At 37.1% G+C, this 18,607-nt stretch overlaps 1 protein-coding gene across 10 annotated transcripts in view; it reads right to left on the reverse strand.

Moving 5' to 3' along the window:
* Positions 1-18,607, reverse strand: part of FAM91A1 (family with sequence similarity 91 member A1) — a 45,006-nt gene that overhangs the window by 21,931 nt on the left and 4,468 nt on the right. For 3 of the 10 annotated variants that reach the window (XM_069599930.1, XM_069599923.1, XM_069599927.1), the window contains exons 2-15: positions 17,539-17,623; positions 16,228-16,379; positions 14,615-14,672; positions 13,859-13,926; positions 13,063-13,176; positions 11,755-11,845; positions 11,283-11,345; positions 8,426-8,532; positions 7,852-7,890; positions 7,245-7,357; positions 6,707-6,822; positions 5,766-5,878; positions 5,360-5,446; positions 2,828-2,960 (exon numbers count right to left, since the gene is read on the reverse strand). In XM_069599930.1, the coding sequence (XP_069456031.1) occupies positions 2,828-2,960; positions 5,360-5,446; positions 5,766-5,878; positions 6,707-6,822; positions 7,245-7,357; positions 7,852-7,890; positions 8,426-8,532; positions 11,283-11,345; positions 11,755-11,845; positions 13,063-13,176; positions 13,859-13,926; positions 14,615-14,672; positions 16,228-16,379; positions 17,539-17,623 (1,339 nt within the window). Of the gene's footprint in view, positions 1-2,827; positions 2,961-5,359; positions 5,447-5,765; positions 5,879-6,706; positions 6,823-7,244; positions 7,358-7,851; positions 7,891-8,425; positions 8,533-11,282; positions 11,346-11,747; positions 11,846-13,062; positions 13,195-13,858; positions 13,927-14,614; positions 14,673-16,227; positions 16,380-17,538; positions 17,624-18,607 lie in introns of all 10 variants that reach the window. The other 7 variants (XM_069599924.1, XM_069599929.1, XM_069599922.1 and 4 more) reach the window with 4 other exon arrangements.

Here is an 18,607-nt window from a genome sequence, read left to right on the forward strand (position 1 = left end):
CCATACTGGGAACAAAAGAGAAAACTTGGTCCCAAACGTTAAATGAGGAAGAAATGGAGGAGTTTGGGGAAAAAAAGATCAATTCGCAGCCATCACAGACAAGAATGGTTCAGACAAGGACCAACAGAGAATGCTAAATCTAGGAGGAAACTCTGACAGAGAAAGGTATTTGCATGGTCGTAAAGTGTCTCCCTCTACAGACTGCTTATTAGCTGTGGGGGGAATAATACAGAAGAAGCCATAATTTTCTGACCCCTCTGGTCACTTCAGAATTTGGCTGTGAAGGTTTTATAGAGATTGAAAATTGGGGGAGGGAAGGAAACAGCTTTCCCCTGGCATTTCGGCTTTCATAAGATGGCACTGCCATGATGGAGAGGAAGTAAGGTAAAGCAAACAATGTAGAAGTCAGAAAACACACTACCTGGGGGGTCAAAATTCGCTAATATCCCAAGGACAGATGCTTAATCATAGTTTGTTTAGCAAGCGTTTTGTTTTGCATGATCGGGGGGACAAGCAGTCTACCTAACTGCCTATGAGGCAAAGGGATTCTGGAGGGTGTTTGTGTTTGGCCTCTCACAAATAAGGGGAATGCCTATGATCTTAACTAAGTTAGACCACACATTGTTTTCATTTTTCAAGCAGTGCGCCTCAAGCTGTCTAAAACCAGAAGATTACTAAGAAATTAGTCTTGTCACAGTATCAGAGGTTTGCTTCTCTGATAGCATCACAAGGCTTTTTGCTTTACAATGAATATCAAGAACTATATAATATACTCAAACTACAAATTGATAACGACATAAAAAGAAAATTCTTTCTACTCAAAAATAGATGCTTAAACACCAATACTACAGAGTTTCTTGTTTAAAAAGGAGTAAGACTGAGTTATCCCGTCTGGCACCTACAAAAAGCTACTTTGTTAACATGGAGGGTATTAAGGCTTAATGCCCTAATAAAAAGTTAATTCTTTATCTGGAATGAATGGCCTTTCTTTCTATGAATCTGAAACGGTACTAGTTACACACCATTATTAGAAACATTGAAAATAGTCACTTAAATCATCTTCTGTGGTTCTAATGAGTAGCCCCAGTTAAGAAAGGATGGTTAGAAGAATGAAACTTCATAAACAATCGCCAATCTGGTCTCAAGGGGAGGGAGGAGTTACTTACATTTTAACTTTGGAGCCACATGAGTTATTCTAAGCAATTAAAGCTCCAGAAACAGTCAACTACTAAATCTGCTTTAAAGGTTAAATTTATACTTTACTTTCACACAGAATAAGTTTAGGTTTACCAGTTCGTTGATGATACATAGACTATTTATTATTCATGCGAAAAAGTTGAGTGCAACCCCTTAAGCAATAGACTGTTCAGGAATAAATCAATAAAAACCTCAGTGTTCAAGAGAAGATAATGTAAGGGACAGCGCAAAGGGAAAATATTCAAGAGACATGGATTCAAGCCCCAGCTCTTCCATTTACTAATCATATGAGCTTTAATGACTAAATGCACAAGAGAGTCAATCAAGGAAAGCTTGAATTTCTTTATCTATAAAATGAGTTGCCCCTGGGTGGTCACTAGCACTCTGTAACATTCTTGGATTCTATGATGGGCAGGAGGACACTTCAAATATTCTAACCCATTATCTCTGAAAATCACTTAAAAGTCCAAGAAATTCCAGGGTTTGTATATCCAGAGATATATTCAAGACTGTGGCATTCACTGCTAGGTCACATGATTTAATATTTGGTAACAAAAAAATGATTACTATCAACAAATGTTTATCAAAAAGAGCCTTAGTCTCTTGGTATTTGGTGACTTAACACTCAGTTTCAACCGTTTATGAATAACCTCCAGCATGGAATCATCTACAATCCTGCTAAAGCACGACTCTGAACCAAACACGCTAAGCTGAGGCAGTGGGTCACCAGGTGTTGAGTGTCTAGCCTCACTCAGCTCAACTATCCAGGGTTTTTGTTCTCCCCTCCACAACTCTTGTGAAGTGACAAATGATTCCATCCTAACTGTTTTTAACTGAGCTGAAAAGAAAGCCAGATGCTGGTGAAAGAAGTAGAATGAAAATGGTATGACTAAGAAAATGATGGTTCCTGGCCAGAAAACAGAACTTTTAGGTAAATGAGACAATGAGTGAAATCAAATGTGATAGTGGTGCCAAAATTCACAAGGCCTCCAAAAGGCAACTCCCATGAATGTCCAAGGACTACAGGATGCAATTACATTCACAGTGTAATGTTCTTACACTGGTGCCCAAGCTGATGCATCTTTTTAAAAGCACATTCCTGGGGCTACTCCTCAATTCAGGAGCTACTACATCAACTCAACTCAAGTCTGGGAACCCCTTTCTATCACAAAGCTGAGAAGGAACACCAAGGCAGCAAGTAAAATACTTCAGTAAATATTACAGCAGCATTTGAACACAAAGGCCCTATTTCTTATCTTTATAAAATGAATTCTTCATTCTTGATGCTTCATGCTTCCTAAATAAATAGTCATTTGTGCACCTCTCAAAACAGATGCCTGTTTCACATCTGTAGATAGGTATCTACAGATGCCTACATCCCATCCAGCTACTTAAACAAATTAACACTCCCACTCTTCTTGCAGATAGCTAAACAAATTTAGACACTACAAATGTGAGCGGCACACAAGAGAAGAGAGAAAGTAATGTAAGAAATGGCTGACGAGTAAAGAAATTCACAGAACAAGAAATGTTTTAAAATAAGTGATGATGAAATAAGTGAGCATGACTTTAATTTCTTAGAAAGAAGTTCCAAAGATCATGTCTTCAAAATCGAGTATATTTATCATACCATAACTGGGTTGGTCTGGCTGTGCAGTCTGAGCAACTAGATCTTTATTATGACGCAGGAACAGTATTGTGTTCCTCAGAGTGAGCGCATGGTCAAAGTACCTCTGTGCTTCCCCTTCACCAGTGCTCTGAACCTGAAACAAGAGAATGTACGGGTTGCAACAAAAACCACTCCCATGCCATTCATGCTAGTTTACAACCATAAGGTAGAAATATTTAGACATTATTAAAAAATCAGCCTTTTCATACTGTGAAATTAGTTTTCTGCTTGCTCCTTGGAAGAAAAGCTATGACCAACCTAGACAGTATATTAAAAACCAGAGACACTACTCTGCCAACAAAGGTCCATCTAGTCAAAGCTATGGTTTTTCCAACAGTCATGTACAGATGTGAGAGTTGGACTATAAAGAAAGCCAAGCACTGAAGAACTGCTGCTTTTGAACTGTGGTGCTGGAGAAGACTCTTGAGAGTCTCTTGGACTGCAAGGAGATCCAACCAGTCCATCCTAAAGGAGATCAGTCCTGAATATTCATTGGAAGGACTGATGCTGAAGCTGAAACACCAATACTTTGGCCACCTGATGTGAAGAACTGTTTCATTGGAAAAGACCCTGATGCTGGGAAAGACTGAAGGCAGGAGAAGGGGATGACAGAGGATGAGATGGTTGCAATGGCATCACTGACTCGATGGACATGAGCAGGCTCCAGGAGTTGGTGATGGACAGGGAAGCCTGGCGTGCTACAGTCCACGGGGTCACAAAGAGTCAGTCACAACTAAGCGACTGAACTGAACTGAAAAATCAGCCAATCAGAAATTTGCCCAGGCAATACTGAAACACATATTAACCTCAATCTTGGTTGAGCTTCCATTTGACTACACTTTGGAAGGTGACAGAAATTACCCCAACAAGTAAAACAACTTTAACAACAAAGTAATGCCAAATCATAACATTATATGTTCCATATATGATTCAAACAGGGTGCTCAAAAAACTCTAAGATCTGTATATTCTGCTTTGTCTCAAAAAGTAGTCTAATCCATGGTCACCAATGATGCCACCATTTCATCACCCTGTTCACAACTCTGCAAGGGACAACAGAGCATGTGACTCAATACAGCTGTTCCGTATCGCTGAACACACAGCTTTAAATCACTCAACAAGGATTCACTGAGCCACTGTTCTGTGCTATGACCGCTTTAGGATGTAAGGACAGAGGAGTGGACAGAACTCCTGCCTTCACTGGGTTTACATTTTAATGCATGGTCTTCTGACACTGAGTCAGTCACCTGTTTAATATGTAAAAGCACACACATTCCAGAAGCAGCAGAGAAAATGGAAGGCCAGGTCTACAGGGGGAAATAACTAATTATATTTGTATTACATTAACAAGATCAGCCAATTAAGTTAGATCAAGATGAAGCTTCTTAAAAAACAGCTAAGAAACTACTTTTAAAAACTAAACTTCAGACTGAAGGGCTTTTTTAAGAATGTCTATGTGGTAAAAAAGAAAATAGATATATAAAGCGTAAAAGAGATCTTCCAATTTGCTGTACTTGATAAAAGACCAGCTGAGGTGAGAAAAATAAAAATCTGGAAAACATGTTAATATGTGCTAGAATATAAAAAATTTACTGGAAAAGATGAAACACAATAAGAAATGGGGCTAAACAAGATATTAAAAGCATTGAGGAAATAGTGAAAATATAAAGATAAAAGTTAAGGAGATAAATTCATAACAAGGATCATCTCAGACACTAAAAGAGTAAAAATCCTATGGAGAAGGTGGGGAGGAAAAATGTCATTGGTGGTTTTTGGGTTTTTTTTTGTTTGTTTTTTTTTTGAGATATAAAGTACAAAATTACCAAACATTCTCTAAACATACATGAGTTCATCACCAAAGCAAGGAAGGTACAGAAATTATTAGTCAAGGAAGAGATTAGACACACAAACTACTTGCTTAAAGAAGCACAGAGGACAGAATAAAATACTCAGGGAATGAAACACACCGAAAAGGCGATCAAGATTTAGAGTTAAGGAAAACTAGGCTGTACTCACGGGGAAAAGATGGTTAAAAACAAATATGGCTGAAGTCTTCAAGATGCTAAAATGGATAGTGAGAGTGGACATAAATATGATACCCAGGGACATTGTTCCAGACTAAGTGGAACAAAAATTTCAAATAAAACTGCTTAAGAGTAGATTTTTAAAGTTATGATGAAAAAAAAAATAAATAAAGGCTATTTCAGAAAAGTGCATAAAAACTGCACATAGACTTTATGATTTCTATACCCCATTTCTTCATTAAGTCAAATTATGCTAGGAGCTTAGATGAGATAAATGACTCTTTTAAAATCACAAAATTCATTCATCTACTCAATATGTTTAAAAATAAATGACTGCCACAGTATTAGGGTGGGAATGAGGTAGGAATGAGCAAGAATATACCAAAAACCTACATAACCAACAACTGATGTTTTATCAAGCAAGAAAAGAGTCCAAACACCCTGACATCCCATAAGCTACCTAGATTTACCTTTTCTAGTTCAATAAGAAAGCTGTCCAGAGACTCATCGGAGAGTTTGCCAACTTCAAACATTGTGACTGCATGGCTTTTCAAATTCTGCAATAAAGAAACAATAACAAAACTGAAATGTACTTTATTTATTAATACGTTCTAACTTTCCCTCTGAGTGCTAAGCATCTTATCTTGATACTATGCTTTCCAATATATTTAACCTCAAGTGTGCATAAAGAGTTGATTCTTCTAATTACAAAAGCAGCCCTCACTAAAAAGCTGCCACACTCCTCTAAAGAATATAAAACAAAGCTGGTTGCATTTTCAGGAATAAATTTGGTACTAAAAAAAAGATATAAGAACACTGAATTATTATGTATCTAACTGCTGAACATTTTCATATTTCAATAAGAATTTGACTTACTGGTGAAAGGTTTCCCATCATTAAAAAGGCAGTAAGTGTTGAGTCAAATAGGAAAGCGATACGCTTTGTGTATCCTGTAGACAGATTCAAACTGTTTATACTGGCTGTATCTGCTGGGGGGATAAAAATCATAGTTTAAAAATCAATAAAATGAAAACTGTTCATTACTTATCATTTGGAGTGAGAATGTATTTCATTTCAGGTTTATTTAATAATCAAAAGTACATAATATAGGCAATACTGTAGTCATAAGAGGTCTCAATTCTACCTTATCTCCAACATAGAGAAAGAAAAAAAAAATTTTTTTAAGACATTCACTTGTGCAGTAAATTTTTTGAAAGTCAATAATAAACCAAGACTTGATCACTGTCAGATCAAATGACTACCTAGCTTAACCTCTGTAGACAAGTCGCCGGGCCCAGGGAACAGAGCTACCAAGGGCAGGAATAGAAGCCACTTGATTGTGCCCTTCTCCTCTCCCCACACAAGCACGTGCGAGCCCCTCGTCCACTATGCTTTGTCCCCCTCTGTACCTAGAGGCCTTCCTGCGACGGTCTTCCTGCAGTCGCCAGCTGGCACTCTCTTAGTCGTTCTCAGCCCCAATACCATCTTCTCCACAAAGGCTCCCTAAGCCCCTATGGGCAGAAGGAGGGCTCTTCCTCTTTGCTCCCCACAAACACCACAGTGCCTCTCACACCATGGTGGTTCTTACGGCTACATTCTCCAGACTCAGTTTTTAGAAGGAAACTATTGTATTTCCTATCAATTTTATACCCCTAAGATCTGGCAGCATATGGGTAAGTACTCAAAGATACATACTGAGAGAGGAAAATCCAGACCAAATCACAAATTAACCGTTAAGCCTGGAGAGTTAGCCTTACGAGTGTACGTGCAGACACACGGCTTATTTACAGACAGGCTCCTGCTGAGTCACAGCTAACCTGGGTCTTCCTGACTGTTTGTATCCGTGTCAGTAGCCGATGAAGCTTCCTGTACGGGGCTCCTACTTTCCCCGCCATCCCACGACAGGAGCATCTTCTGTGGATCTAAAGTACTCCTGTTGATAAAGAAAACAGTCACGTCTGAAAAACCACATAGATGACCATATACAAAAACAGCCACCGAAGTCAGTACTGAGGTTACAAACATTCACCTAAATCCACTCTTACACTCAGGCCCCAAACTGGGATGTAGCCCTAAAATATTCTGCACCCCCAGCAAAGGTTCTTAACTAAACCCATGGATAGGCTTCAGAGAATCTGAGAACATTTTTAATTTATATGTAACATATATGAGCTATGAGCTTTTCTCTAGGGCAAGTGTCATAGTTTTCACCAGATTCTAAAAAAATTCCAGAACACACAAGATTAAACACCACTAATACACAGGGTTCAATCTGCTGAATAAATAAAATTTTGTACATAAAATTGTATTTTTTTCCCCAAAACAAAAAATTCTCATACTAAATAAATGAGTTACTTTAATCTGTTTACGGATGGAACATTCTTCCACGATGAATGAAGCTGGTCCAAATTTATTACTTGTCCTTTCTTGTGGGCAAACCCCAATCGGCAGTACATTGATACAGCATTCTAAAAGGAATATAAAGGAAACAAGTATCTGAAATAAACCAGACGTCAGAATGTCTGTAGACAAAAAAAAACTATTATGGATTACATTTATAGAGATCCTCAAATATCTTCATCCTGTAGCCAGAAAAAAATATTTCAGTAGGCCTGGTCTTCCCCTAAAATCTCCACATAGACAGGAGAAGGAAAACTTCCAACCTCTGGCATGGCCCTCCCTAGATCCACCCCGCAAGAAGCAGGAGTTGTTGCTTTAACTGACGTCACTGCAAGACACTGTGACTTCATTACAAGGCACTCACTGGTCAGGCTGCTCCCTGCTGGGCAGAGACAGGTGAGGACAGCTTTCACTCCCTGGGGTGGGATACTGCTTCAGGGTTCTGGTCTTGCTTTGCTCTACTTCCTCTGACAGCTAATTCTGCTTCTCAATATCAAGACAAAAATCTGTAATCCATTCAGTGCTCGTAACACAAGTGAAAAAGAGTAGGAAAATTACATACCTTAACCAGAGACAGGTCTATCTCAAGAACATTTGCAAGCTGGAAAATAAAACTAAAAATTATTTTACATCCTAAGAATTATCAGTATATCATAATAAACAGTTACAGATAACTTCTCCATCATCAGCAAAATTTAAATTATTAATAATGGAAATACTGAATAAATTTGGTAAGCAGAATTTTCTTCTTTCCATATCTTTAAGATACTTATAGTAGTACAAATCCAGGCAGTGACCCTAACAACTTAGCATGAATAATTACTTGAGCTACTTTAATTAGAATTTTAATTAGAATTACTTAGCTTTAATTTTCTCATTTAAAATGAAAAAATTCTAGATCATTTACAATCTTTTACTATAAAGTCATATAAAGTTATTCAACCAAATTATAACTATATACATATGCAGGAAGTAACTTAAGAATAGTAACTTAAGTATATTAATAGTCTAAGATCTAACCATGTATGGATTTTTTAAATATTTTAGTTATATCATTAAATAATTTTCTCCACTTTACACAAACTTATTTTATAATCTTGAGGCTAAACTCTTTCATAAGATGCTGTCACACTTACCTCTGCAACATTAGTATGCTCATCTATTGACACAAATATCTTATAGAGCAGAGTTTCAAAATAATCACCTTGCACTCGATTCATTACAAAACCTTCAAGAGGAGGAACTAAAATAAACAAAATAGATGTTTCTCAGCGATTTAATTTTATAAAAGAAGAAAGTTCAATTCAAATATCTATTCAAAAAGAGACCTCCAACTTAGGAAATGAATTCAGCTTTTGACTCATTGTATCAACTCCACTGCAAGTTTTTCTAAAATTCCCAAAGTAAAGGTCATATACAAATGCTATCTACACTTAGTAGACTCTGATGGCACAGCATAAATCCATAAAAGTAATTTCACCCCCAGGGACCGCTCAGCATTACTCAGGCAGAGAAGTGCATACAGGCGTGGACTCAGTAGAAAGGCAAGGGGGACTGTGGTTGCTTCAGAATGCAGAAGCCTGCCAAGGGTATGTTTTTGATTGGTCTTAGGCAGCAGGATGCCTGGTCTGAAGCTGAGAAACAAGGGCTACGAGCTGCCATGCTATACAAAACCAGGAGGACAGAAAGTATCAGCTCATCCTCCTCCCATCATCCCTGTTCCATCCTGACAAAAGGAGAAACTCCTATGTGTGACTGCCACGTTTATCATTGATGTAATCTGCTCTTTGGGGCTTTCTATTCTGTATCCTCCTTAATGCGGAAGAGGGTCAAAACCTTTGTCAGCACAAGAGGCTGCCCAGTCACTACTCTCCACCTGGCAGTTTGTACTCACTTCTCTCCACCTCTTTGGTCCAGATGCCCTACTCCAATTTACTAGGCTGCTCTTCCCGACCATAATGAGGAGGCACCATGCTTGCCTTTGCCAGTCTCCCCTGTGGACACACTTTCCTTAAAAGCATTCGGGAAGATGTGTGCCTAGATCACAGGAGGATTTGGTGTCCCTGTGTCCTCTGACCCTAACACTACCTCACTACACCCAAAACCTAAAAGTATTCCCGAGAGAGAACTGTAAGACAAAACTCAAGTGAGCAAAATGAAGACACTGTGAAGAACCACAACGTACATAGGCTACCCAAGTCACAGCTCTGTCTCATGGCATTTTCTGGTTTGGTGCTACCCATATTTCTAATCACCCAAGAACTGTTAAGGATCAAAAGTTTCCTTTTAGAAATATTTCAGCAATATTTCACCATTTTTTTCAATATAATTAACTCTTTTCCTACACTATCAACTAGGTGAATTAGAAGTGTCAAAACTTATTGAATGCTTACTAAATGCCAGACTATACTTCTAGCTGCTTTATATATACAAATTCACTTAATCCTCTTAATATCAAGAGTTGTTAAAAACTATACCCTATCTTAGAGATGAAGAAACCAAGGCACTAAGAGATTGGAAATACGCAATTTACATTTGGGCAAAAAGAATGAGAAATTCTTTATCTCTACATAAAGAGATATAGAATAGTCTTCAATATATATTAAGTTAAAAAAGCAAAGCATGCGTTGGATATACCATCTATGTAAGAATAAAATCACACAAAAAAGGATATATATATATTTGTGCATAGTATGTTTTTGAGAGAGTATATAGGCAACTTAGCAGTAGTGGCCAAGAGAAACTGAGTAACTCAGGGCAGGCATCAGAAGCAGGTGTTTTTATACTCTTTTGTAAGTTTAGGATTTTATAATCCTAATTATTGCCTACTCAAAAAGACATTAATAAAAGTAAAGAAAAATACCTGAAAATAGCAAAGAAAATTATTTTTTAAAAAAATAAAGGACAAGGAAGGCCCGGGCATAAACACATGTAAATACAAATAAAACATAAAGGTCAGGACACACTGAAGCGTGACCACTTGATGTGAGGGAGTGTTTCTGTAATAAGCCCTATCACTCAGTGGCTAACAGTAAGGTTCCTGAAATTTTTTGACTCTTTATATATTTGATTATACAAATATCTTAGAATGCAGATGATATCACAAACAAGAATAGCTAAAAGATATGATGGAAAACACATTTACAACACATAACCTTAATGTAACAAGTGCTTCTACAAATTGGTAAGAAATCTAACCTATAGAAAAAAAAGCTCTACTGTGTTCAAAGATGTTAACCACATCACCAAAACAGATAAATAAGGAAATGATCTAAATAACCAGCAACAGAGTAATGGTTTAGTAAACTGAAACACTGCTGTTCTTGTTCATTTGTTTAGTTGCCAAGTGGTGTCTCTTTTGCAGCCCCACAGACTGTAGCCCACCAGGCTCCTCTGTCCATGGGATTTCCCAGGCAAGAATACTGGAGCAGGTTACCATTTCCTTCTCCAATCAAACCTGTGTCTCTTGCACTGGCAGGAGGATTTTTTTACCACTGAGCCACTTGGGAAGCCCCAAACTGAAATATACACGGGTCTTAATATTGATTTAACTTGGAGAGGGAGTGAAGAAGGGAGGAAGAGATAAGCCAAAAAAGACAGTCATTACATGAAAAAATAAGACACAGATATGTCTGGTAAAAATGAACAACATACAACTCTATGATATTACTGAATAATGTAGAAACTTACGCAGTGAACAAGGTTTAAAAGGTGACATAAATTTATAAAGACAGATTTGATTTAGGATTTTAAGAAATTTACCTTGGATTTCTATTTTAATACAGTGTTTACACCATAAGATAAAAATAAAAAGAAGGAATTTAAGTAAAATCACCACAGTGTGCTGTAATGTAATGAGGAAGAAACGGTTTTCTTTGAAAAATTCTAACCCAAAGATCCCAGGATGATGTGTGTCTAACTTATGAGGGTGATACAGTGCCCAGCACCTAGCAGTCATTCAAAAAACACTGAGAAATATTACCACATACTCACCTGCTATGCAACTGTCATCAGAGATTGGTACATCCAGATAAACAAATCCTTTGTTATATAAACCTATAGAAGCAAAAGTATCTCGTTTTAGATGAAACAGTAAACATTAGTAGTTAAAAAAATAAAATAAAAACTTTATTCTTGATTCTCCAGAAAGAGTCTTACAACTTAATGGTATGTGAAAAAGACAAGACAGAAGAAAAAAATTATTATCAAAGCTTTCAAAATCTTGGTTTCCCTCAAATGCTCAGAACTGCAAAATTTTTCTTATGATTCATTCACATAAATTTCTAATCTGTGTGACTAATTACAGCCACACTGGAAAACAATGGACAAAGGCCACATTTCAAACAATACCACGCCTTAGGAAACATTACTATTCTTATCTAATTGATAAATAATTGCTGCTAATTGTTGATGGCTTAAAATAAGTTTTTATGTTGACAGAAGACCATTTCTACTAACCACTTACTATGGACTACATTGTAATCTAGTGATCCAGAGAGTTGAGGGCCTGCATCAATGATCTTATCAATAGCGCATTTCTCAGGCAAAGTGCATATCTAGGAAAAGCAAAATATTTTCAATTAAGTTCTGTCCAAATTAACTAATTGATAAGTCTCCTCAAATCTATTGACGTTTAAACCAATGATTATATGTCATTAATTATATGAACTACCTGTTATATTCATTCTTTACTCTAGAATTCAAACAGAAAAGGCTATGCACATAACCATCAACTAAGGTGCCAAAGTATGCTACCAACAGAACTCACAAAACAAAGTAATTTTAAGTGCTAATACTTGCTGATAAATAACATGTTCACTAATAATACTAATATTCATTCACCCTTTTTGAACTGGAATCTGATCCACATACTGATTCTGAATCTCTCAAATCAAAAGCTAATTCACATGCCACAGGATTATTATCAGTGACAAGACCACTATCTTATGAAACAATCTGATATCTTAATTGAAAGTAAATGCACTGAAGCAGAATTTCTAAGCCTTGCTCTCACTGGATTTATTCTGTCCTTGGAAGTAAAATAAAATGCAAATTAAAAAGAAGTCCACATGCTCACTTAATTCCTTCAACCACAGGGATATGACTGGTCTCTAGGCACCTCATCTACTGCTCCACCTCCTTCCTCTAAATCAGCATCTCTTCTTAAACGTATACAGCTTGTAACAAATGTGGTCTGACCACTGCAAACAGCATTTCCCTTGATCCTGACCTTAGTGCTCTATCAAGCACCTAACACTTGAGTATAGCATCTCAACAGTGATTTAAGAGCACAGCAAACTGTCCGATTTAAAACCCTGGACTTTACTGTGACTGGAGTCATTACTTCACTTCTCTGTGTTCATCTTCCTCACATGTGAAATAGGCTACAAACAACCCCACACCATTGGGGTTGTTATGCGAGTCAAATGAGACAGTATAAAAGGCACTTGGAACAGTGTCTGGCACCCTGAGCACACACCAAGCACTCAAAAGTGTTATCAATGTTACTGCTGCTAGTTGCAGCATCATGTCAACTGTACATGAAACGTCCATCTAATTAAATCTCCAGATGACCGTACAAGAACCACATCAAGTCTCCCTCATTAATAAAGAGTATTTTCGAAATGTACCGATAATCTCGCCTACTGAGATCATTTACAATTTTGAATTTAATTTCCTTCAGGAACACTAAATAGTGTCACGTTTCAAAAAGACTTCTGCAACTATAGTTAAATATAATTTTTAAAAATAAAAATGTTTTAAAGATACCTACCTTGATGTCATCTTCCGTGATATATGCAGCCTGCACCACCCACCAGGCCTCTATGGCAATTTCCACTGGCTTTACTGGTAAAAGATCACGCGCCGTTTTCCTTCTGAAAAATTTCTGCAATGGTTCAAATATCTGAGAATTTGCAATCAATCTAAAATTACTATTTTCTTTTTTATTAATCATACTATAACAAGATCATTTCTAACAGGCTGCTGCTGCTAAGTCACTTCAGTCGTGTCTGACTCTGTGCAACCCCATAGATGGCAGCCCACTAGGCTCCCCCATCCCTGGGATTCTCCAGGCAAGAACACTAGAGTGGGTTGCCATTTCCTTCTCTAACAGGCTAAATACCTTTTAAAATTCTCATGTTTTAAAACTTAACATATTTTAGATATACTGAATGGAGAAAGTCATTCTTAAATTATTTCAAAATAAATTACTTCAAAACACTATCATTAAATCTAAATCTAAATCCAGATATTCAAAAGAAACCCAGGTGAAAATGTGTATCAATTTCACTCATAAACTGAACCCTGGGGGTGGAATGACTTAGAAGATCAATGGAGCAGGTTTTTAAAAATAAATGAAGTGTCCTATGCCTTAAAGATTTTAAATTCAATAAGCACTTAAGCTATAACCTAGAGACACTGATGACTTGTTGTTGTATTATTTCTATATTAAGCATACTTTATTTGATCCAAAAAAAATCACAATTCATTATTTCTACTACTTAAAAATTTAACAAGACTGTGTGATAAGAGGGACAAGAAATGAGAAAGAGAAACAACTAGCTTACTTTTGATGATCTGCACTGATTCATCAGATCAATGTATTGGTTTCTTCCTATGCCAAGAAGCCTTAGACCTAAAAGAAAGAGTCTTTCTTTTAAAATCATTTAATACATCTTGAAAAGTCAGTACACACACAAGCTTACTAGGAAAAAACCTTTTGACTTTCGTTTTTCTTTTGATTATTACTGACAATTAGGATCAAATTAAAAAGAAGTCTTCAAACGAAATACAGAAGAACCAATTGGGAGAGATAAATTCATGCTGACACTTTTGACAATGCTAAATGAGAAAAAGATTTCAAAGCAGAAGTCCTCCGAATTCCAGGAAGTCAAAATGTACTTCTCAGCAAAAGTTTCTTCTTAACACAACAGAGCTGTCACATTTCAAATAGACACACTTCATTAAAATAAGTATAATTTTAAAAAGCAGCGAATTTTGTTAGTAAAAACCATGTACTGTGCTGCAAAAATACTGTGAGTGAATTTTCTTCCTCATTTAGTATACACCATAGCCCAAGTATGAAAAGGAACTTGACTCTCTAGGAAAAGACTAGTCCCATTTGTCTGATTCCTCCACTCCAAAATATCCCTCTCTTAGACATTTAAAACTAAATCTCATACTTGACTTAAACCACCTGATAAAATTATCAAGAATCTTGCTTATGTTCCCATCCTTCACGTTAAAATGCACACCTTACAACACAGACAAGAGCACACATGCGCACAGACACTAACCGTTACCTGGCTCAGAGCAATACTTACAGTCAGCAGCAGTGAAATTGGGCAATGAATCGTAACTTTTCTCACTGTTCATAATGTCCTTTTAAAAAGAAAAAAAAAAGTAAATGATAAATGCAGATGTCCTTACACAAAACGCTGAGATCAGAGTCTGGCAACCCAGTGCACACAGGTCACACAGCGGCACAGACCACGTGGTCTCTTGTCTAAGATCTGAAGGTCAGGCTCTCAGCTCTGGGTTCCTCACAGCGCTATGAAGCCTAGACAGTTGCCCTGCAACCTCTGCCCTGCAGAGGCTATGCAAGAAATACCTCCCTTCGAGCTCACTTCACACTTCAAACCTGATCCTAGACTCCTACCCCAGGGCAAGAGAGAATCCCGAGAAGGCCTGACAGTGGGTCACAGCGCTGCCAACAAAGACCTAACGACTAAGGAGTCTTTGCTCCTCCAAGTCACAACCAGCAACTCAGACACAGTCAGTATCTGGCTTCTTCCAACCCTCATCTGTTTCTCCAGTAATAAACCAGCTGTTTACTGTGGGGATAAGACCCGTTTTCAACCCAGGAGTTATACCCAGTGGTTTAAGAACAGAAACCAGAGAACAGCAAGCATATGGATGCAACTGAGAGCTGGAAACTGGGACAAAATCTCGCTCTGTTATCTCCCCTAAACCTGTGGACAACACCAGGAAAATAATCAGAGACAGCAACAACTATTCTACACACTGCTCAGCTGCCACCTTCTTTACGCTGCACTGGTTCCAGGGAAAGGGACTGACAGAAACTCAGCTGCCAGGCCACAACCTTTACTTTGTATTTCCTCCAAAACAGGGACACACAGGAGACACGGGGCGGTAGCAGTGCCTTGAAAAGGGGGCTTAAGAAGACAAGTAGGGGGAGCTCCTGTGAAGGCAGCCTTATCCTGCAGGCGCCCAGCTTCTTCAGTTCTATGTGCCCTCTGCTCTTCAAGAGGCTAGTGAGCCCAGAACAGCAGCACTCAAACAGAATTAAATCATCAATGAATACCAGATAAATACTGCCCATCTTTACATAAAGCTCCCTTAAAAGCAGTATATGAACTAGTACTTAAGGCTATTCAACACAAGCTGAAACACTGCCTTTGGAAAAAGGCTAACATCTATAAGTTAATAATCACAGAAAGATTAGCAGCCACGACCAGTAATATATTTCTAGTCTTCTGACACATGCATTATATAATGTTGAGTCTATATCATCAATGATTCTTTCTACAGTCAGCAAATAGCTAAATGCATTAAGCTTCAGAGCTTAATGTTCAATTCTGTCAGCCACATTCTCAACCTTAACCATGCATTAAAAGCAATGAATTTTATACAAACTGTGCTAACATAAATGACTGATTAACCTACAACAGCACAAGGGGTCAACAGCATCTTCAAGAACACAGAATAAGAACAGATACCTTCCCGCTGTGAAAACACTGCTAAGCACAACTACTTGGAGCACAACAGTTGCCTTGTAAACGACTGTCCTTTTTACACTATCAGTTCAGAAACAATGTCCACTGTGGCTGGGTGCCACAAAGCTGGTCATCATCCACAAAGTGTCCGTGACGTGAAGTCTCACCCCTCCCCTGATTCATACATCCTGCAAACTCACCTCCATGATCCCAGTATAATATGAGAATGGTGTTATCCTTAGGCCTTTCACCATGATGTCTGATAAATGGTAAGGGTACAGCATGAGATGGTCGCGACTGTACTTCAACAGTTCCTCATAGTACTTGCGTTCATCTTTCTTGACGTGCTTAACTGGGAGGGAGACAAAGGGAAATTCTCCAGTTTTATTTGACGTCTTACTAGTAAATGCAATGTTAAATTCTTTACAAGTTAGTATTGTAAATGCAATGTTAAATTCTTTACAAGCTGGTATTAATTAAAAATATGTAAACTGAAAGAGAACAACCTAAGCTGGAACAAAGAAACAATTCCAGCACAAGAAACAGACGTCACAGAATGTAAGTAAAGTGCATAACGGGACAGGTAAGTACAAAAGGAATTCTTAACAAATCAGAAAGCAAAGAAGCAAGCATGGACTGTCTCCCCCGCCCAAAACATAAGCTATAAACTATCCAATCCCTTACTATGATACTTTACAAAATAGCCAATCTGAATGGCAGCTTTCTGTGAAATCAAGTTTATTTTAAAAAATTATCTGCTGGTCTTTGTGCTTTAAATGCAAAAAGACCTCTGAGTTCCATAGAATACACACTTCACATAGAAAACCTCTCTCTGAAATACTATGTTTAAAATAAGAGCAACAAATGGGAGGGAAGATCAGCAGGGCAACAGAATAATCTGACAAATAAAAGGCAAACATTATGGGGAGGGAGATGGAAGGGGGGTTCAGGATTGGGAACACGTGTACACACGTGGCGGACTCATGTTAATGTAAGGCAAAGCCAATACAGTATTGTAAAGTAAAGTAAAATTTTTTTTTAAAAAGGCAAACATTAAAAAAGAGAAGTTAAAAAAAATGGAACCAATTATGTTTAAAATTTGTTCCAATTATTATAGAAAGAGGCTTCATTAAAGTTACATTATTTGGAAAATTTACAGAAAACAAAACAAAACAAAAAACTCAAAGTCAAAAATCAAGAAGAAATGCAATTCTTTCTGGCATATTTTCTCACATAAAGTAAACAAGAGGACATCTGAATCAAAATTAGTATTCTGCAGGTAAAATAAATCTATAAACAAGACTCTAAAAAATAATTATCATTGGAATTAAAAGGAAAAATCTACTTGCTAATGCAAATTATTGTTACGTGTAATGGGTCATTATAGAATTCCACAAAGTCTGTACATGAAATGATTTCAGTACTATGAAATATGGTGAAAAGATAGATTTATGAAAATAATAACTCAGTAACAGTCAATTCTATCTCAATGTAAAAATGGCTCTACTTACCTAAGTTGTTTCTATATCGTAACTGATTGCGGATACTGTACAGGACAACCTGCTTCTCATATTCTCTCTGTGAATTTCCAAGACTCTAAAAAAAAAAATTCAAATAGATTTAAAATAACTAAACCAACAGTACTCTCTGTCCTTAAAATTTCAATACCATGCCCCTAATTTTATCCTGGAATCTCTAAGTTCAAGAACGGAGTAAAGGTTTTCTTAAATTATATCATACAAGCTTTTCTGCAATGGTATTAGAGCAAAAAAAAAACAATGTGTTTATCTTCAATCTGCCTTTCTAAAAGGATTTACTGACACTATCTAAAGTATTTTGTGTGTGTGTGTGTGTGTGTGTGTGTGTGTGTGTGTATCTCTAAAGAGCAGTCAGAAAGCATAACTGCACTTAAGTTAACAAAAAACTAAATTTTACTAATAAAGAATTTCCTTCTTGCCGGTTTCCAATTTGTGTGAATGGGGATGGATGGTTTCTTGCAATTACATTTTTAAAAATTTAAGAATGGCCACTAAGAACAGATCCCTGTCTGATAACTACTTACAGGTGAAGGCTATGATTATTAAAAATTAAGATTTCTGAGGAATATATATTTCAAATGTACCTCTAAGTAAGATTATTCCTTAAAAACGTCATCTAATGGTCTCATTAGAAAACATTTAGACAATTCTAGAAAATAGAGTTGTCTAAATTTCCAATATATTTTTTAATGAGCAAAATACTTTCTAGCTGTGAGCTTAGTGTTTTAAGTTCAAAATTGGTTTTTCATGAAAGCAAAGTGTAAGCTGGTCTGATTAGAGTTAACATTACATTCAATGTGAGACCATAAACTACATTTAATATGTGACTGCTATTCCCCTTCTAATTATTAGCCATGATCGTTCCAATATACTATAAAAAACATCTTAGAGATTAATGGAATATTCATTGGAAGAACTGATACTGAAGCTGAAACTCCAACACTTTGGTCACCTGATACAAAGAACTGACTCACTGGAAAAGACCCTGATGCTGGGAAAGATTGAAGGCAGGAGAAGAAGGGGACGACAGAGGCTGAGATGG

This window comes from Ovis canadensis, chromosome 9 (genome assembly GCF_042477335.2).
Source record: "Ovis canadensis isolate MfBH-ARS-UI-01 breed Bighorn chromosome 9, ARS-UI_OviCan_v2, whole genome shotgun sequence".
In the NCBI taxonomy this organism is placed as follows: domain Eukaryota; kingdom Metazoa; phylum Chordata; class Mammalia; order Artiodactyla; family Bovidae; genus Ovis; species Ovis canadensis.